Genomic DNA, 22090 nt, shown 5'->3' with positions numbered 1-22090 from the left:
CCACAATCATATGTTTCTAAAGCTAAATTATATTTAATTTTAAAGCAGAAATTCAGCTGTGATATTTCATTTTAGTATTTGTTATAACTAATTTTCCTTCAAAGGAAGAAATAGGTTGTCATTACAAAAATAATTGCCATTAGAAAATATGCTTGAAACTTTACTCACTAGTCAGCAATAACAAAAGACATTTTGTTAAAATGCTTATCTTCTAGCAAACTGCATATATTAATGGGTAGGTATTATTGACTGGCTTTTAATTGATTATTAGAATGCTTTTTGCTTTTCTAATGGCTTCAGTCAGTATTAATTTGGGGATTTAAAATTTTTTTTGGTTATTCTTGTTCACAGGTGGCAAACTCTGGTCATATATCAGTAAATTTCTAAACAGATGTTCTGAAGAAAACTTTGACGTTGAGGAAGTGGAAAAATCTACACTTACTAAAGTTCACCTGCAACAGCCAACTTCTAGTCTCCAGGACAGCAGCAGCTTTGAGTCCAGAGAAAGTGATGGTGGAACCATGCTTAAAGTACTGCCTCTGAAGGCAAGTCTTACTCAGAGCTCCCAAGAGGATAGCAACCAAGATGATGATGGCCACGATAGCTCTCCAAAGTGGCCAGACTCCGGCTCAAGTTCAGAAGAAGAATGTACTACTAGTTATTTAACATTATGCAATGAATATGGGCAAGAAAAGATTGAACCAGGGTCTTTGGATGAGGAGCCTTTCATGAAGACTGAAGGACATGGTGTTGATGCCAAAGCTATTGAAGGCTTCCCAGCACACCTTGTTGTGGACAGTGACAGCCCCAGCACTCACGAGCTGCAATCCTTCCCTGGAAATGACGACCTGGAAGCAGGCAGTTCTCCAAGAACATCAGATTCCCTCAGTAGATCTAAAAACAGCTCCATGGAATTCTTTAGGATAGACAGTAAGGATAGCACTAGTGAACTCCTAGGACTTGATTTTGAAGAAAAAATGTATAGTCTAAAGTCAGAGCCTTTGAAACCATTTTTTACTCTTTCAGATAGAGACAGGAGTTTTAATATTAGTGAAAGCCAAGTTATAGCTCAGGACACCATTAGCAGGGGCTCAGATGACTCCGTCCCAGTTATTTCTTTTAAAGATGCTGCTTTTGATGATATCAGTGGTACTGACGAAGGAAGGCCTGATCTTCTTGTAAACCTACCTGGGGAATTGGAGCCAGCCAAAGATGGTGCAGCAGTCAGGCCCATGAAGTTTACACAGACTAGCACAGGCATCATAGAAAGCAAACTATTGGAAGCCCCTGATGTTTTATGCCTCAGGCTAAGTGCCGAACAGTGCCAAGCACAAGAAGAAAACGGCTCAGAGAAATTGAGCGATCCTTCTAGGCTCCCATCCCATGGCATAGCAGAGAAACACTATGCACACGGGGATCTTGGGATGTTGTTTGTAGCCACTGTTGATCATGGTAGTTCAGCAGACATATCTCTGTTACACAGCTCAGATCCGAACTTTCAAGGAGTTGGAGTTGGAGTGGTCGACTGGGCAGTGACTGCAAACAACACGGAAAAGAGCTTATTCCCTATTTCTGACCCAGGCCCAGGTGCTCATGAATATAATGCAAACACAGACACTTTAAAAACTGAACAAGTATTGTTGTTTACAGATCAAACTGAGGACTTGGCTGAAGAGGAAGCGACTTTGTTTCAGCGAGACTCTGTCGCAGCAGGAGCTTGTGGGTCCGCACTAGGAGGAGACAAGGAGATCCATCAGATTTTTGAGGACCTTGACAAAAAATTAGCACTAAACGCCAGGTTTTACATCCCTGAGGGCTGCATTCAAAGATGGGCAGCTGAAATGGTGGTAGCCCTCGATGCTTTACATAGAGAGGGAATTGTGTGCCGCGATTTGAACCCAAACAACATCTTATTGAATGATAGAGGTCAGGAACTTTTGCAAATGCATTTCTTTTTATTCGCTGTTGCTTCCAATTAACTGAGTAGGCGTTTTATCTTGTAATTAGTATCTTCATTTCCTATCTAGAGCTTCATTATCAGTGCAGCAAATTCACCCCCAGTAATAGCTTCTAGTACTTAATGATGCCATTATTCTTAATGATACTGTTTTTAGCTACAAAAGGAGTAATTACAGTTCACTTCTGCAGAAAATGGAAGAGAAAAATGTTTTGATTTCTCCTGTCGTTTTGTTTTTAGGACACATTCAGCTAACGTATTTTAGCAGGTGGAGTGAGGTTGAAGATTCCTGTGACAGCGATGCCATGGAGAGGATGTACTGTGCCCCAGGTTAGAGCCCGCTCCTGCCTGTCCCGCCAGCACAGGGACGTCGGCTGCTCTCACCTCTTTGTGCCAGTTGTGGTTTTCACTAGCAGCTCACATATATGTTGGATTTGGTGATCTCTTTAACCCTTCAAGAAAGGAAACTGGGGACAAAACCATTCTATAATCCTTAGTTTTGTGCATGCATGTGTTTGTTGTTGCAAATTGGGTTTGTGCTTCTCGTGGAACTGGCCATCTGTTAACTTCTTAGTGTTTAGAGGGACCCTTGAAATGCCCTGAACCTCCTTAAGTGGATGATTTTTGTTAAGGTGTAAGAGGTAACTGATTAAAAGGGTAAAATTCCTACGGCTAAAAATATGGATAAAATATAGAATTAAAAAAGGAGACTCGGTTGTGAGTTCACGGATGAGCCAACCTGGCATTTTAGAGCCAATTTTAAAGAGTTCTTTCTATATTTGATAAATTTTGGGAAGTACATTGTTCTTGTTTTAAAATAGCTTATTTTGCCAAATATTTGATATAACAGGTTTCTCTTCCGCTTATTGTATTGTCTTTTTTTTTTTTAATTAGAAATTTATTTCTGGGGTGTTAGGTCCTTTGTTGATTGCAGTTCACGTAAGCATATGAATTGTATTTGAGTTCGTTTCTGTTTGTCAGGTAGGGCTGTACTTGAATCGAAACTTTGTTCACTTTTGCTTAGCATTCAGCCTCTTTGGATGGCCAAAGTTTCTTCATTTTTTACCCACTGGCTTTCAAAGGAGGTTCAAGCTGATTCTGTTGACATGATCTGCTTAGTTGTTGATTAATACAGTATTTAAGTGCTTACTAGCTAACCAGTGTATTATTGATGTGCTAACATTGTCTCCCTGCATAATGGGAAATGATTATAATTAGGATTGAAAGAGCTATATTGTTTTTAGTTACAACCTTCATTGTTAAGAATGATTTCCGTATTGGGGAACAGCATAGTTTTTTTAACTTGCAAAGCAAATATCCTAAATCTATTTTCTGAAAACAGTGATTTGGATTTTCTTCTTACCAGTTATTCTCTTTCTTCCCCCAAATTAGGGCTTTTTGTTTTAATGTCTTCCTAGGGGCAACAGGGCATGTTCACATTTTGTGTTTCTCTCAAGTAGATAATATTATGCTGTATTTTGAAACCTTATTAGTATGATTTAGTTAATGGGACAATAAAATTTTTTTCATAGTAAAATCACTTTGTTATGGTTATATATATCTGTATTTTAAATAGGCCTTCCCCCTTTCTAACTTGATAAGAAGTGACATTTTGGGCACCAGTATATTAATACATAAATATCTGTGTTAATTACAATGAATTGGAGGTTTTAGAATCAAAATTAAATCAGGATTTTTAAAAAGTTGAAATCTTATTAAATCCTGAAGTCAGGGGCAAACTTTTCTTCAAAACCAGATGTTTATGGAGCATTAATGTTTATAACTAACTCATTATTTCCAGTTAGTGTTGTTACTTTTATTGGAAACTATCTATAGGGTTGTACTATGGCATTCCAGCAAATTATTTTTCTTCAGTTTAAAAGTGTAGTCATGCTTATATAGCATGTTGACCCCCTGAGAGTTTAAATATATGTGGTACAAAACCATACTACATTCCTCAATAGATAGATGCATTCAATTTTGTACACTGAAATTAATGGATGAGTATCCAAGTTCTAATTTTTAAGCCTTTTTTTTCAGAAATCACAATTCTTACACTTGACCAGCAGGTGGCAGTCTACCATTAATGGATTTTTGCTCTCATCGTCCAGGTTGTCCTTCAGTAACATTCAAAAAAAGCTATAGTCTGAAGAGGGGCTTTGTTTTTATTATTTGCATAAGAGAATTGTACTTTCAAGCTTTGTGAGTTGCAAAAGTGTCCTAGTGTTATGGCTTGCATTGAACAATGTGGAAAGTCTCTTCATTCCTTGGGCTTATTCATTTGTTTTATCAGCAGGATAAAATAAAACCAATAATGGCCTTAACTAAAGAATAATGCTAGTGCTCTAATTTAGATGGTCCTAAAACTAGAGTCACAAGGCTCAGTTAAGTCTGCGTACTCCTGTCCCTTGATTACAATGATAGAGGAGTTGGAGCAAAAATTTGTAAATTACCCTGTCTCAAAATTGAATAGCAGTCCTGAAAAAACTACAAGTAGGCTTTCTTCCTTCTCTCAAAGAGTGGAGTAATGATCATACACTAGTCTTTCAATACTTAACCACAAGTCAGCAAATACATGGGAACATAGGTGCTTAGTCTTCTTTTGATCTGCCCTTAGAAACACTAAGGATTTAACTAATTCTCCTACAACCCTGCCCTCCCATTTCCCAGCTCTAACCTTAGTGTTATTGTCCAAGTAACTGTAAAGCATATTAAGCCAGTGATGTTTGGTTAGAAAGTGAAGTTGTCACAAGATTGGGAGAACGGTTCACTTCTGTTTAAACAGTGTGCAACACCTACCCCACCACTCCTCCCTCCTGGGAATCCTTATCACGTATTTGTCCTAAAAACATTATCCACCTGCCCTGTCCTTTATAGTATCAGCAATGTATCTTTTACTCGGGTGGATGATATGCCTTTATAGTTTGAGAAAAATTTCCAGTAACAGATTCGATTTGCACGGACAGAAACTTGAGCAAATGCCAAGCTAGCAGGGGGGCCATTATTCTGCTCTATAAATAAGTTTAAAAAAAGAAAAGAAACACACACAGAGAAACCTGTGAATCAACATGTTTTGGTCTAATTGAGGGGAAAAGCAAGATAGATAAATTTTGAAATGCAAATGATCACCTTCTGTTATTTAAGTATAGTTGCTGCCAACTTTGTGATCTTAGATTTTAAAAAGTCGCAGTCATTTCAACAATGTATCTACTACCAGGGATGTCTGATATTGACAAGCCTCTATAACAAAATGAAGAACTTTTTAAAAAAATTGCCACTTTTTATATTAAAGAACACAAATCCAACAACAAAAAGACAAAAGCCATGGAGCATTCTCTGTCTACATCTGTGGAAAAACCAGCCAATAAATGGCTGCAGCTGCAGGCCCCGCAAGAGGGTCTTGAGAATATGAATTCACTGATCAAACCCAGCCCTGTTTCAAAGTAGCTGCCCTTCCTTTTAGGTTCACTTTGTATCCTGAGATCATCTAAGATGATTCTCTAGAAAGGTTTTATTTTAAATAAACATCATTTATGGTAAATGGGTTCCTTTCATACCAGAGAATCAGTATGCAGTTTAGGAAGAGAAGAGAGCAAAGAAATAGTCCCCAAAGTAGGAGTAGAGTGTATAGCATGACAATATAAATAAAATAGTGTCTAGTTGCCATATTAGGAGACTGTTAGATACTGTTTAGATAGGTTCCACTGTTTGTCATTGTGAGAGGTTACAGAGTAAACACTGGAGTAAACAGGTTATTCTTCTCCAGAGGACTTCCTTGTAGTTACCCTGATTTTATTTCTACTTGCAAATGTACACACATGCTAAGGATTTTTTGTTTTATCACTGGAACCATTTAACATAATATAGAATGATTTTTATTGTAGCATTTTAAGTATAAAGGAAAAATTAAATGTCAAGAATGTATTTTTCTTTTATTTGTATTTTTAGCAGTCTTGAGTAATCATAAAAAGCAGCTAGAAAGTAGAACCCATATTAAGCATAGAAAACACCTGTATTTGAAAGTTTAATGTGTAATCTAAGACAAGTGAGTAAAATTGTCTATATGTTAACTGTTATGCTGAAATTATCACTTAAGTGTCCCATTCTAATCTTAAGAAGTTGAGATGTACCCTTCACCTTTATTTTCCACCCCATTGTGAGCCTTCGTAAATGTGCGAAATTTACATTGCTATGTCTTATTGAGTACTTGTCAGACTCGAGAATTTATAGGTGAATATGTGTGTAAATTGAAGAAGTCCAAAATGCTCTTTACTGAATCCCAATCTCCACGCTTCCAGATGTCAAATGACAGCTTTACTTCCTGTCTCAGGCGATTTCACCCTTGGAAACAGCTCACAGCTGACGGGGAAAGCGAGACATAGAGAAACCATGCTGAAAACTATCTGCCAATTTCAGTTTTAGAGCATGAGATCTGTTTACCACCATCCTGTGCTCTTCTAGCCTGACTTCATCAAATGGTCCAGGCATGTAATTTTTGAGCGTAGTCTCTCTTGCCCTTTTCTCTAAACATGTTTTACACACAATTGGTTGCGTTTTAAGCATGGTGCTCTGTATGATAGTTATGTATTTGATAATTAGATCTAGGACTGAGACCATGAATGGTTTAAATATCATGAGGCCATCATAAATTTAAAATGTAGAATATTGACATTGAGTTGAAAATTGCTGAACCTCAATTTTTGTCTCCTATCAGTCATGAACTCATTGCATGACCTTGTTTTGCAAGTTATTTGAGACTTTCCCGGCCTTACTTTACCAATAGTAAAATAGATTTGTTGAATATAAAAAAGATCACAGATGTAAAATCATCTAATTCCCCTCTTATACAAAATTTAGTCAAAATTCAAGTCCATCTTATTAGGGCAAGAATTTTTTTCCGCAAGGATCAAAACGATTTCTTGTCTAACATTAGCAGGGTTAAAAGAATTACTTCATTTGGGGGACTTTCTAAGTATGCGTTTTTACTCATAGAGTTTGTACATAAGGAATGAGGGATTTATATAAAACATATCTATATATATTTAGCAAGAGAGACAGAGAGGGACAGATACGGACAGATAGGCAGGAAGGAGAGAGATAAGAAGCACCAATTCTTTGTTGTGGCTCCTTAGTTGTTCATTGATTGCTTTCTCATATGTGCCTTGACCAGGGGGCTCCAGCAGAGAGAGTGACCCCTTGCTCAGGCCAGCGATCTTGGGTTCAAGCCAGCAATCATGGGGTCATGTGTACAATCCCATGCTCAAGCCAGCAACCCTGCACTCAAGCTGGTGACCTTGGGTTTTGAATCTGGGTCCTCGGTGTCCCAGTCTGATGCTCTGCCCACTGTACCACTGCCTAATCAGGCAGAAGATAACTTTTATTTAGAGAGGAAAAGCCAAGACAACTTTTGAGTAGGGTGAAATTGGATGCCATGATTCCTCAGCAAACAAAGTTATATAAAGAAGAATCATTTAGATCTGAGAATTTGGGAATCCTGGGTAAGTTCATCAAGCATGAAGGGTCTTAATTGTAGGAATGCAAAGTTGATAGAGAAAGCAAATAAATATAGGTGTAAATTTTAAAATAATAATGATATAACCAGGAAATACAGCTAAATCTCTGGTGTAGTCTTTTTTCCCCTCAAAGGAGAAAGAAGGAAAAGGCAAGAAGAGCTTTAGACATAATTTTAAAAGAGTAAAATATTTGTTGTTAATATTTAAACATTCTATTTCAAACAGTAACTCTTTTGTTTGATTTACCCTTAAGCAAAACTTCAACAGTAGCTCTCTTGTACATAGGAAATGTTTTAATGTTTTTTCTTGAATGATTAGCAAGTGCTTTTAATCTTTTGCTTTCAGTTGCTATTATCATAAAAACAAAATCTATATCTTTGAGAGAGAACTGGTAACTTTCAAGTGAAATTTTACACTAAGGATTCCCTGATGGCAGTCCGTGTATGTTAAAGAAACTTGTGCCCTGAGTACAGAGCCATAATAGGATAAAGAAAAAGAGCTTCAAGTCCATTCAAGTCTTACATTGTCCAGGTATAACCTTTCTGATGGAAAGGAGATGAAAGGGTTGCTTTCTGTAGGTTTGAGGTTCTAGAACCTTGGGGTCCATCCCTAGATAGGATGTGTCTTGAAGCGCTTACAAACCCCCTGACAATGGGCCAGCGACATTCACCTCTGTGTTAAGGTGACTCCATATTGAAATAGACCCATTCTGAAATCATACTTCTCATCAGGCCAGAATGTGACTTATCTCTAGAGATGGGAAGGAGACAGGGTGACAGCTAAGTGTTCAGTCTCTCTTATTGGCACGTTGGTGGGTAATACATTATTAGCCTCTCTTAGGAGAAGAAATTCTTCAGCTGTTAGAACTAGAGCATTTGTAAGGGTAAAAGAATTGATATTGTATTTTACCTCTTCTGTATGAAACCATTACCTCTATGCATTTCACTGTGCTATCTGATATTGGAAAATGGGGGGGGGGGGAGTTTACTTGAAGCTTTAAATCCTTAAAAGGAGGTTAATTTTAACCTCTTATTTATGCCAGATCTTTTTCTTTATGGTCTTGGACAAATTTTTTGTTTAACAGAGAAGCATGAGACTAGATACTTACAACTTTAAGTCATAGCTGCAGTTGCATTGCTTCTTAATTTTCTGGTCTGAATTGATTTTTGGCAACTATTCAGTTAATTGGCCTCACCACCATGTTATTTTAAAGAAGAAAGGGAACTATCTTTACCTCTGATATTTAACAAAGCAGTTGCAAGACTGAGCTAAACACTATGTCCCAGAACTGCTGGCTAGCTACATACTCTGACCGAATCATCAGTTTCTCTCCCATGTAAAATCTTGGCATTTTGAATCTCCATGAAGTAACCAGGGCTTACTCCTCTTAAGCTATTATTCACAAATACGTCCTTCAAATAAATGTTTTTAAATGCTAATATTTAAAAAAAAACTAAGATGATCAAGCAAGTCAAATTCCTGAAGTCCCTCTAATAGTGCACATAGCTCTGCCTGGCTGACGCAAGCGAGCCGCGGAGGGGGCGGGGTCTGCGCCTGTCATTTTCACAATTCTCAGTGAGCCTTTTTCTCATCAGTCAGCTTTAATGGCATTGGTTAGGTAACACTGTGACACCCGATGGCTGTTCAGATTGGAGTTGTTGTGATATAATCAATGGAAAATGGGGCATGCTGTTGGTTTTTTTCTACTAGAAATGCAGGGTGAGAAAGTAAAGAAGATTGTATAGAGCTCAGAATTATAATTATAACCAGTCAACCAGAAGTCATATGGTAGTTACCCATTTCTTATTTTATCTCACAAGAAAATGGTGCAGTAATGATACCTATGAGCTCCCTTGAACAAGTAATTCTTGGCTCTGGAATGCTGAATCAAGTTAAATCAAGGAGTTCTGACTTAAGTTGTGCAAATAATTGCAGGAAAGCTCAGAACATGGTTGCTAGGTCACCACGACAACAAGAAACGGAGCTGGATAGTGGGGAAAAAAACAGGATTCGGTGTTTTGTCAAGCCTAGCCTGAGTTAGCTGATGGGGGGGTGTGCTTACATCCAATTCCCCGCGTCTAACCAAACAGGCCCAGGGTTGCAGGTTATGAAATGATCGGAAAGCCAGATGAATTAATGTGGAGGTGTCAGGGAGCAAGGCTAGACTCTGGGACGAGCCAAGAAAGCTTAAAAGGTGGACCCAGCACCACACCCCTCCAGTCCCCTGTGGCCCCCTGGAGAGCAGAGCCCCAGCTGAGCCGACTCCTCTCTGCAAAGTGGTCCTTGGCCTCATCTGGGTAACACTCTTAAGGAATTGGAGTAATGTGATACAGACAACTTCTCAACAGTTCACAGATCTCTTTGACAAATACAGCATTTGAATCATCAATTGAATACAATGTTGGAGGACTTCATGCAATGTAGAAATGCTAATTGAATAGCTAACATTTTCTGAAATAATATAACAGAGAAAAAGAAGAAAATACCCAATTTGAAAGGCTAGGGTTGGATATGGAAGTTCCAGGTTCTTGTCCATCTCTCACCCTGAGAATTAAGGTCTTTTGCACAGAGACGTCACAAGACCTTAGGCAAGTAATTTCTTCTTTCCAAAATGCTTCATTTCAAATGCACAAACAGTTGTGCACCAACAGACTTTTAAGTTTTAATCTTCTAAACTTTGATAATTTAGGCAATAGGTATTAGAGGAACAATCTAAACTGGAATTAAAACGAAATTTTATTTTCATAGTTGGTGTGGCTTTTAGTTTTGCTTTCATTTAAAAACATTTTGTTTTCTTACTGGAAACTTTAAAAAATATGTCTCTATATCTAAAGTAATTCCTTGGGAGAACACTAGGTAGTATGGTTGTCCTACAGTGCCCTTAAATGAATTTTGATAACATTCAACTAAAGTTTCTAAGTGTTACGAATTATGTCTCCAGGCCTGCAAGCGGATATGATAACTAGCTTACACATTTATAGTGCATTTCATGTACTTGTGTGCTGGGATTCCTTACATTGGAAAGGGCTGGGGAAATTTGTGACATCTCCCAATCCTGTCTTCTTCCTGCTCCCTGGGCTTTGCAGCTTTTTCCTTGTCATGTGCCATTCGGGCCAGGACAAACTGTAGCTATCATCATCTCTGCAGTGGGAGCACTGGGAAGTGCCCCCACCCCCAAGACCCCGCTGTAAGCCACCATCATATGTTGCCTGGACTACTGCAGTCGTCAGCTGATTGACCTCTGCTCTCACCCTCCTTTTATCTGTTTCATTCAGCAGCCAGAGTGTGCTGTAGATAACGTTTGGAACTTTCTGGCCTACCACCTGTAAAAGAGCCCGGTGGGACCTAGGAGGGTATAGGGGTGATAAGTGGTGACGGACAAAGACTTGACTTGGGGGGGCTGTGAACACACAATACTACGTACAGAAATGTGTTACAGATTTGGGCACCTGAAACCTGAATAATTATGTTAACCAGTGTCACCTCAATACATTCAATTAAAAAAAGAAAATGAATGCCATGAGATGCTTTGAATGCATTGAATAAACAGTGCTACCAAATACAAGATTGATATATTTATTCAGTAAGCACGTATTAAATGGCTCCTGTGTCCCAGGCACTGTGTCTGGGAGCTAGAAATAAAAGACATAATTGTACACAACACAATCAACAGTTCTAATGCTGTAGAAATGTTTACCTGAAATCTGTGTACTCTTATCGATCAATGTCATTTCATTAAATTTAATTTTCTAAATAAAAGACATAGTCGGTATAATATTGACAGTTATGTTTGAAGATTTATATAAAAAAAAGACTACCCCAAAAGAAGACATATACCATTGTTTAATTAGGACGTTAATAGAATAATTACAGGTGAATAGTTGTATTTATAGAATAGTGATTTACCAAGCTAACAAAAGATATGCTTAGCTGTTCCTTTCCTCGCAGTTTGATTCCATGTAATGTTGGATACAAAAAATTCTTTCTTCTGTGTTTCTTTCTCTTTGCTCTTTAGTCATCAGCTGTAGTGGAAGACTAATGCTCTGCCCCTGCATAGAAAATCTTTATACACAGCAAGAGCTGGTGAGAGAAATTGACTAGAATTTTGTAATCCTAGTCCCTTTCAATTAGCAACAGATGCTGCAGGGAAAGACTGTCTGTGTAGGAACACAGCACTAATGTTTCCAGGCTCTAGCTGACACGGAGTAGTCATCGCAGAAGAAAGATATTCTTTTCCTTGGTCCAAGTATGTCAGTGTGTCACTAATGATAGATCAGATTTTTTTTTTAACCTTTCTGTAGTCCTGTCTAAGGCCATTAGTGAAGTCTGGCTCCCTTGGAAGAAAGTTAACAAATTTTTGATCATTTATAACAGCATTTTAAATCTTACTGAACACTTACAGAATTCATGGAAAATTTTGACACCAACTTTTCTTCTGACACTGTAAAAGTGTATGTGGTCTTTAGTTTTAAATTTTATAGGAATGTGGCTCAATTTTCATATTGTCTAATTCACTAAAGAGCTTTTTATTCCCAGAGGTTTTTTTTATTTAATTAATTGTGTTTACTTAGATTCTAGTGTCACCCCAAGTGTATCCCCCCTCCTCCTTATTCCCTTCAACATCTTCCTTGCCCCCCTCCCAACAGTGCCCTTCCCCCTTCCCTTCAGCTTTATCCCATCCTATCATCCCTTTTCCCTCTGTCCTCTTTTCCTCTGGTCCCTTCCATCCCTCCCCTGTCTCAATTCCGTTCCTCAGTTCTCATTGTTCATTGGTTTCCTCAAATGAGTGAGGTCATATGATATTTTTCTTTTTCTGCCTGGCTTATTTCACTTAACATAATAGTTTCCAGGTCCATTCATGTTGTTGCAAAAGGTAATATTTCCTTTTTCATGGTCCCATAGTATTCCATTGTGTATATGTATCACTGCTTTTTAATCCACTCGTCCACTGACAGACACTTGGGCTGTTTCCAGATCTTCGCTATTGTGAACAATGCTGCAATATACATGGGGGTGCATTTTTTCTTTTCAAACAGTGCTATGGTGTTCTTGGGGGGATATATTCCTAAAAGTGAGATGGCTGGGTCAAAAGGCAGATCTATTTTTAATTTTTTTGAGGAATCTCCGTACTGTTTTCCAAAGTGGCTGCACCAGTCTGCATTCCCACCAGCTGTGTAGGAGGGTTCCCCTTTCTCCACATTCTTGCCAGCACCTATCCTGTGTTGTTTTGTTGATGAGCGCCATTCTGACTGGTGTGAGGTGATACCTGATTGTGGTTTTAATTTGCATTTCTCTAATGATTAGTGATGTTGAACATTTTTTTCATCTGTCTATTGGCCATCCGTATATCCTCTTTGAAGAAGTATCTTTCTTTTGCCCAATTTTTATAGGATTGTTTGTCTTCTTGGCATTGAGTTTTACAAGTTCTTAATAAATTTTGGTTATTAACCCCTTATCAGATATATTGTCAAATATGTTCTCCCATTGTGTGGTTTGTCTTTTTATTCTGTTCATATTGTCTTTGGCTGTGCAAAAGCTTTTTAGTTTGATATAGTCCCATTTGTTTATCCTGTCTTTTATTTCACTTGCCTGTGGAGATAAATCAGCAAATATATTGCTGCGAGAAATGTCGGTGAGCTTACTGCCTATGTTTTCTTCTAAGATGCTTATGGTTTCACGCCTAACATTTAAATCTTTTATCCATTTTGAGTTTATTTTTGTGAATGGTGTAAGTTGGTGGTCTAGTTTCATTTTTTTGCAGGTAGATGTCCAATTTTCCCAACACCATTTGTTTTTACTCCAATGTATGCTCTTACCTCCTTTGTCAAATATCAATTGTCTATAAAGGTGTGGGTTTATTTCTGGGTTCTCTGTTCTGTTCCATTGATCTATATGCTTGTTCTTTTGCCAGTACCAGGCTGTTTTGAGTACAATAGCCTTGTAGTATAACTTGATATCCAGAAGTGTGATACCTCCCACTTTATTCTTCTTTTTCAAGATTGCTGAGGCTATTTGTGTTCTTTTTTGGTTCCATATAAATTTTTGGAATATATGTTCTATATCTTTGAAGTATGTCATTGGTATTACATTGAGTTTATACATTGCTTTGGGTAATATAGATATTTTAATGATGTTTATTCTTCCTAACCATGAACATGGTATACACTTCCATTTGTTTATATCTTCCTTGATTTCTTTTATCAATGTTTTATAATTTTCTGAGTACAAGACTTTAACCTCCTTGGTTAAATTTACTCCTAGGTACTTTATTATTTTTTGTTGCAATAGTGAAGAGGATTGTTTCCTTAATTTCTCTTTCTGACAGTTCATTGTTGGTGTATAAAAATGCCTCTGATTTCTGAGTATTAATTTTATATCCTGCCACTTTGCTGAATTCATTTATCAGGTTGAGTAGTTTTTTGATTGAGACTTTAGGGTTTTCTATATACAGTATCATATCATCTGCAAATAATGATAGTTTTACTTCTTCTTTTCCAATTTGGATGCCTTTTATTTCTTCTTCTTGTCTGATTGCTGTAGCTAGGACTTCCAGGACTATGTTGAATAAGAGAAGTGAAATGGGGCACCCCTGCCTTGTTCCTGATCTTAAGGGGTTTGCTTTTAATTTTTTGCCCATTGATTATGGTGTTGGCAGTGGGTTTGTCATAGATGGCCTTTATCATGTTGAGATATGTTCCGTGTATTCCCACTTTGCTGAGAGTTATGATCTTAAATGGGTGCTGGATTTTATCAAATGCTTTTTCTGCATCTGTTGAAATTATCATGTGGTTTTCTCCTTCCTTTTGTTTATATGATGAATCACATTGATTGGTTTATGAATATTGTACCATCCTTGCCTCCCCAGAATGAATCCCACTTGATCACGGTGTATGATTTTTTTCATGTATTGCTGGATCCGGTTTGCTAATATTTTGTTGAGGAGTTTAGCATTTAAGTTTATCAGGGATATTGGCCTATAATTTTCTTTCTTTGTGTTGTCTTTGCCTGGTTTTGGAATCAGAATTATGCTCGCCTCATAAAAGGAGCTTGAAAGTCTTCCTTTCTCTTGAATTTTATGAAATAGCTTGAGAAGGATAGGAGTTAGTTCTTCTTTGAATATTTGGTAGAATTCCCCTGTGGAGCCATTCGGCCCAGGGCTTTTGTTTTTTTGGAATTTTTTTGATAACTGTTTCGATCTCATTTGTTGTAATCGGTCTGTTTAGGTTTTCTGACTCTTCCAGATTGATATTTGAAAGATTATATGTTTCAAGGAATTTGTCCATTTCACCTAGGTTGTCTAATATTTTGGCACACAGTTCTTCATAGTATTTTCTTACAATATTTTGTATTTCTGTTGTGTTACTTGTTATTTCTCCGCTCTCATTTCTAATTTTATTTATTTGAGTCCTCTTTGTTTTTCTCGGTAAGTCTGGTTAAGGGTTCATCGATCTTGTTTACCCTTTCAAAGAACCAGCTCTTGGTTTCATTGATCCTCTGTATTGTTTCTTTAGCCTCTATGTCATTTATTTCCACTCTGATCTTTATTATTTCCTTCCTTCTACTACATTTAGGCTTTACTTGCTGTTCTTTTTCTAGTTCTTTTAGATGCAGGGTTAAGTTGTTTATTTGAGCTTTTTCTAGCTTCTTAAAGTGTGCCTGTAGTGCTATGAACTTCCCTCTCAGTACTGCTTTTGCTGTGTCCCATAAATTTTGAGTTGTTGTATGCTCATTATCATTTGTTTCTAAGAATTTTTTTATTTCTTCTTTGATCTCATTGTCAATCCATTCATTATTTAATAACATGCTATTTAGTTCCATGTGTTTGAGAATTTTTCAGTTTTTCTGTTGTGGTTGATTTCTAGTTTCATGCCATTGTGATCAGAGATATTCCAAAAGTTAATGCACATTTGTTACTTATGTTTCTTTTCCAAAGAAAGAGTTGGAATTATTAAGGTCAATTAAATAAATTTTTTATGTTATTTTGGAAAAAATGAAAAAAATTATTTTGGAAAAAAAAATTCCATGCCATTAGAAAAATGTATTTTTCCTTCTTCACTAAAATATTCTTACTCCTGATTGTCATTTTAATGTATTATATAGGCCTGTGCCTTTAAAATTGTTCTGTCATTCTGATATTTGGATAGATTGCTATGTCATTTATGTGACAAATTCTTTCAGCATCTAAATGTTGGTTTAATCTAATATATAAACACTTATTTACAACAACTGCTGCTTTTTCATTTAGAATTATGTGACCTCTTAATAGTTCCACTGTTACTATTACTTTGAGAATGAAAAGAAATAAGGCTTCTAAGATTCTCTTTATTAAAAAAAGTATAGTGAATGAAAAACAGTTTAGGAAAAATATTTAAATACTTATCCTAAATTAAAATAGAATTTCTTTATATGTAAAATTCTTATCTAAGAAAATTCTGAACTTCCTGTATTTCCTGCCATATTCTGGAAGGAAGATAGCAACAGAACATTCTGCCAGCTAGAGGCTATGGAGCTGTCTCTGGAGGGTTTTGAAGTGGGTGTGGGCAACCATACTGTTAGCCGAGGTAAGTGGAAGGGCAAGAAGACCTGTGTGTCTCCCTTAGAAGATAAGCCAGGCAACAGAATCAAGTGACTTTACCAGTTTAAAGGTGTGCCTCAACAAATCCAGCAAGAACCAGCTGGGAAGTATCAGGTGCCCTTATTTATCATGCATTGCAATAGTAATGTCTGTTAAAGATGAATAAGGTCTGGCCCTGGCCGGTTGGCTCAGCGGTAGAGCGTGCAGGGGATCCGGGTTCGATTCCCGGCCAGGGCACATAGGAGAAGCGCCCATTTGCTTCTCCACCCCCCCCCTCCTTCCTCTCTGTCTCTCTCTTCCCCTCCCGCAGCCAAGGCTCCATTGGAGCAAAGATGGCCCGGGCGCAGGGGATGGCTCCTTGGCCTCTGCCCCAGGTGCTAGAGTGGCTCTGGTCACGGCAGAGCGACACCCCGGAGGGGCAGAGCATGCCCCCTGGTGGGCAGAGCGTCGCCCCTGGTGGGCGTGCCGGGTGCATCCCAGTCGGGCGCATGCGGGAGTCTGTCTAACTGTCTCTCCCCGTTTCCAGCTTCAGAAAAATACCAAAAAAAAAAAAAAAAAAAAAAAAGAAGAGTAAGGTCTGAATTTGGGATGTCAAGGTACCACAGTTGCTTGAAATGCAAGATGATTCCTCTTTATAAAGCTTTGTAGAAAGGTTGGTCTTCATTTAAAGAAGCCAGACACATTTTCCATTTTCTGTAAAATATCTGGCATAGCGTTCACATTATCTTTGGTTATTTTCGAGTCCTGTTTTTGACACACCTATGTGGTTTAGATTGTGTGGTCCTGAAAGGCAGGGACTGGGCCCGTTGATAAGTAAGTAGCTGTGATTTCAGCGATGCTGAGGTCACGTGGGCAGTCCAGTGTCTTCTGCTCTTCCTCAAACCTGGGTGGGTACTTGGTTTGTTCTCCTCGCCTCTCTTACAGACATAGACATGTTAGGGTTTCCTGAGTCCTAACTGTCTGTTTTTATACTCCTTTACTTTTCAAGAGTGAGGCTTGTTTTAGTTACAGTTTGGGATCAGGTTAACATTCTTATTTTTGGCTATAGGAGGGAGACTTATTAAACTCTGATTATCAAAAGGACTGTAAAACTCTTATTCTATGTTTTAGTGAGCCCTTCGACAATGTGAGCTATGAAGGCAGCATTATTTTTCTGAAAAAATATCCTGGCTTGTTGATGAGTATTCTATGAGGCGTTAAACATGAGTAAACATGTTAAACATGAGTAAAACCAAGCTGTGCAAAGTACGTTTTATGCTGTGATATCTTTATTGTTATATGTGAACTTACTCACTTGTGAAATAAGGTAGTTTGAATCATTAGTATGAATCAATAAGAGTAAGTGTTTTGTTAGGATATGAGAATTGATATGTTAAAGTGAGAGTTTTAGTATTTTGCTAAACTGTCCTCACATCTTTGATGTCCTTAAAAAATTCTGGGCCCTGGCCAGTTGGCTTAGCGGTAGAGCATCGGCTCGACGTGTGGATGTCCCGGGTTTGATTCCCTATCAGGGCACTCAGAGGTGCCCATCTGCTTCTCTACCCTTCCCCTCTCCCCTCTCCCCTCTCTCTTTCTGTCTTTCTCTTTTCCTACCGCAGTTATGGCTTGGTTGGAGCAAGTTGGCTCCAGGTGCTGAGAATGGCTCCTTGCCCTCGACTCAGGTGCTAAAATAGCTCAGTTGCCAAGCAGTGGAGCACCAGATGGGCAGATCATTGTCCCATAGAGGGCTTGCTGGGTGGATCTCGGTTGGGGCACATGCAGGAGTCTGTCTCTGTGCCTACCAGCTTCTAACTTAAGAAAAAAAAAGTTCTGGATGATTTCAAATTCAGTGTGGAGCTAGGGGTTCTGTCTCCATCACATCAGTAGATGGTAACGGTTAGATTTAGTGACACTGATTCATTTCACTTGCCACCAGTTCTCAGGGAAAGGGAAGAGTGGCTGTGTCTAGGAAGGAAAAAGACTGAGGGATGCTAGCTCATTTTAGCATAATCCCACTCTTTGGGCATCTTAGCTTAATGGAGGGAGAAAAGTTATGAAAAAGACTCATGAGTGCTTTTGAAACCACTTTCAGGATCATAAAGTTACAGGTAGGAAGAATGTTAGAGGTCTGGCCGCCCTTATTGTCAGAGAAGCTTAGTGTGACGTACCCAGCCAGGCTCAAACAGGAGCATAACGAGGCCCCAATCAGAACATTTCTTTGACTCAGAAGAATAGCTAGGATCCTTTGATATCACTATCTGTTTTTTTGAGCTCTTTTGTGGGAATAATCTGAGAATTTGTTTTATTTGGGAATAGTTTGCCCCCTCCCCCACATCACTTGACTTGATGCCTACAGTACAGCCGCACCTGTGGAGAATAAGGGTACTATTTTACCACCCTGGAAATTGCAAATAGAGAATTCAGGGGGGGGGGCCCAAAGGGGGCCTGCATGGAAACTTAACATGTTGGGTTTTACAGGAAAAATATTTTGAATATTGACAAAACAGTGGTAGAATTTATCCTTTAAAATGTGTTTCTATCCCCTCCCCCCAAATTAAAGAATTTAAGGTAGGATTTTAAAGGGATTTCTCAGCTTCACTATCTTTTATTCTTAAAATAACCTCAAATTTATTTGGTATTTCTTTAACTTTTGAAGTTAGACACATATTCCTAACTAGTCACCTGGTGCCTAGTAGCTGTTGTGTCACTTTATATATAAATCAGTACTCGTGGTTTTTGCTTAAATTTTTGTGTCTATCAAGTAAAGCAGCTTTATTTAGAGCAGTGCTTTTGACAGCCACACAACCTCAGGCTTCTTTATGGCAGTGCAGTTTCAGAGTATATCTTTACAATTCTATTCTAAGAATTAGAATTGGAGCTAATTTATAATAATATGTTAATATTACAGTATTATGGAGTCAGATGGGGGCCCATCAGACACTGCTGCAATTCAGGTTTGATGCGGTATTTTGGTCATTATCTACCTGTTAAAGACTCCGGCTGAAAATTGCGAGGGATTTCAAAGCAGCATAAAACCAATGAACCTAATTCTTAGACCCCCTCATTGAGCAAGTTCACTGAGCTTGTCTGTCTCATGAAGTGCCTCTCAAACTTTTCTACCCAAGTACTTCTGACTGTAGAGGTGATATGAAGTGGGTACCCCCAGGGACTAGAGAAATAGGATCCTGAAGTTTCTTTGAAGTCTTTTGTCTTGCAAATCCATGCAAATTTTATATTTGGTTCTATAATAGATCCGTGTTTCTTTTCATAGTAAAATAATATCCCACCCCCTTCCCATATGTAGAAATCTTTATGTTCAGGAAGATGTATTGTGTTTATTTGGTAATTTTAGGGACTCCCTGCCACCCCCCCCCCCCACACACACACACACAGAGCTTTGATATGGGAACATTCCCAGCCCTGATATGGGAAACTGGTGTAACATGTTGCTTTTGGTGGTCTAGGCTACACTGGTAATGGCTATTGGACCTTTTGCTAAATTTAAAAGGAATCTTTATAAATTGCTAGCCATTGATTACACTATATATAGACTTATATCAATGACCTTCTGCTCAATTCTAACAGGAAACTTTCCTGAGCAGAAACTTGGCATGTGGCTTTAGTCCAGAGATCCTCAGGGCATGTTGCTAGACCTGTAATCATCTTATTGTTTCACAACTTTTGATTGGATCGATATTCCTCTTTTCCCAGGATGTTAAATTACTATATTCTTCTCCAAAGTCACCCTAACCAAATATGTTCTCCATAAGGTTGCTTGGAAATTTTAAAAAGTACATGTTGAATATTAGATATAGTTTCTTACATATAGTAAGCAGTCAAATGTTAGCTGATATTGTTGCAATTATCATAGTGCAGTGTATGTCTACTTATGAGCAAAGCAACAAATCATATACAGAAAGTGAAACTTGTTGGTAGCGTGTCAGAACAGATGGCTGACCAATAATTTTGGGTCTTGACTTGTGAATAGATATAACATTTATTATAAAGCTAAGAAATATATACTACTTGCTGTATGATTGAAGAAAATGGAATAACTTAAATTCTTTTTTTTTTTTTTTGTAAGAGAGAGAGAAGATGGGAAGGCAGGAAGGAAGAAAGAGAGGGAGGAGAGTAATGAGAAGCATCAACTGGTAGTTGCTTCACTTTCGTTGTTCATTGATTGCATCTCATATGTGCCTTAACCAGAGGGCTCAAACTGAGCCAGTGACCCCTCTCTCAAGCCAACAATCTTGGGCTCAGCTAGTGACCTTTGGGATTATGTCAGTGATCCCGTGCTTAAGCTGGTCAGCCTGCGCTCAAGCTGGCAAGCCCGTGCTTGGGCCAGCAGACTCCAGGTTTTGAACTGGGCCCTTAGTGTCCAGGGTCAGTGCTCTCTCCCTGCACCACCACCAGTCAGGCCGAAGAATTTAAATTCTTGAGCAGAAACATACTCAAAGGTAGTTGACTCTGCCAGTTGGAGGACTGACTTTAGTTTCACATCATGTAGCAATGTGGCTAGCCCGTGGAGCTCTATGGAGGAGCAGCACCTAGTGCCTAGCAGAGCGCCTGGTTGCTGCTTACCATATGTATGCTGGTTGGAGGAATCGGATAGGTTGAGACCTCATTGTGGAGGCCTGATTGTATACATGCTGATTAAGCTGGACATTTGAATGTTATTTAATGGTCAATGAGAAGCCATTTCAGAATTTTGAATAGGAAAATGATGTATTGACTGCTTAGACTAGAAGGAAATGTGCAAAAAGTTCTATTTGTCGACAGGACCGTGTTAAATTTCGTTTACCTTGGTAAAGTTTCTAAGAACGTACACCCCTTCCAAAGTTTTCAGAGCACTTTTGAAGGTGATGGTGGTTTTCTATGAGGAGGTTGGGAATGGAAGTGGGAGCAGTGTATTTGAATTTGGGAGGGGGTACCATAAGCATTTTGAATGAGAGCCCCTAAGAGAATTGTCCTTAAAGAGAATCACTATTTTAGGAAACCCTTGAGTGTCAAAATTGTAGAATTTAGAGCTGAATTTAACATAGAGACCCTCAGATCCAACCCTCATATTATGAATGAGATCAAGTGCATTTCTCAAGGCCCTTAGCCCGGGACCCCGATTCCTAAAGTAGAAGAACATTAAAGTTGTGGGGAAACGTGTGGTGAGCAGACTTTCAGGCAACATTGCCCCAAATGCAGCTTTGTTTTCCTGTCCCAGCAAGCCTGAATGTTTTCCTGTCATCTTGTTACACATTTAAAATTGTACCACTTAGATATTCATGTAGGTTAATAAGTGTAGAATGAAAATAAAAATCTCACTACCCCAGAGACAGATCACTAAAACATTTTGTCATATTTTCTCACCAGTGTTCTGTTTTTTTTTAAATACGTAATTTTAAAACTAGAATTCAATTATTTTTAGCTCATTTTAAAAAATTGAATATATCCAGACACTGGCTTATATACTTAAACCTTGCATGAATACATCAGTTTAAATTCTTACATAGTAATATTCTACCACAGGGATGTGTCACAATATATATTAATTAAGTTTCTGTTGTTAGATAGGTATTTCTCGGTTTTAAAACAAGCTGCTATTTTATAAATGCAAATGGATCTAGGAGGATTAGGAGACTTGGTCATTCACATAGTAGTTTGAATTACTTGGATATCCCAGTTTTCGTTTTGCCGCTGAGGAAGTAGAAGCAGGGGGAGGGGCTAGTGTAAAGGGGTGTAGCTCTACATACTGGTGAAACCCGGAAGAAGAGGGTGGGTGCAAGGGGTATGGGCCAAGTTTGTAGAGATGGGGTCACTTCAGTATTTTGCATTGGTATGGCCCTTCTTTCTTTCTCTGGTCTACATGACCTTTGCTTCAAGACTTAAAGCTCAAGCTATTTTAAGAATTTTGTGGTTCTCCCACACATCAATTTCTAAGTATTGGTTAAAAGCCTGGGCACCTGAGCGCCTCCTCCAGTTACTACTTTCCAAGTTGCAGCCTAACTACCTAAAATCAAGCCTTTCCAACGTTAGTGTTATGAGCTGGGGGCTGCCTGCGGAAACTGATAAGTA

At 38.3% G+C, this 22090-nt stretch overlaps 1 protein-coding gene across 5 annotated transcripts in view; it reads left to right on the top strand.

Annotated features, from left to right (window-relative positions):
- RPS6KC1 (ribosomal protein S6 kinase C1) overlaps positions 1–22090 on the top strand; it is a 177942-nt gene that overhangs the window by 140678 nt on the left and 15174 nt on the right. For all 5 annotated transcript variants that reach the window (XM_066361770.1, XM_066361768.1, XM_066361767.1 and 2 more), the window contains 2 exons: positions 352–1926; positions 2198–2287. In XM_066361770.1, coding sequence (XP_066217867.1) covers positions 352–1926; positions 2198–2287 — 1665 coding nt within the window. The remainder of the gene's footprint in view (positions 1–351; positions 1927–2197; positions 2288–22090) is intronic.

This window comes from Saccopteryx leptura, chromosome 2 (genome assembly GCF_036850995.1).
Source record: "Saccopteryx leptura isolate mSacLep1 chromosome 2, mSacLep1_pri_phased_curated, whole genome shotgun sequence".
In the NCBI taxonomy this organism is placed as follows: domain Eukaryota; kingdom Metazoa; phylum Chordata; class Mammalia; order Chiroptera; family Emballonuridae; genus Saccopteryx; species Saccopteryx leptura.
Note: the sequence above shows the minus strand (reverse complement) of the source record. Positions and strands in the feature narration are given on the sequence as shown.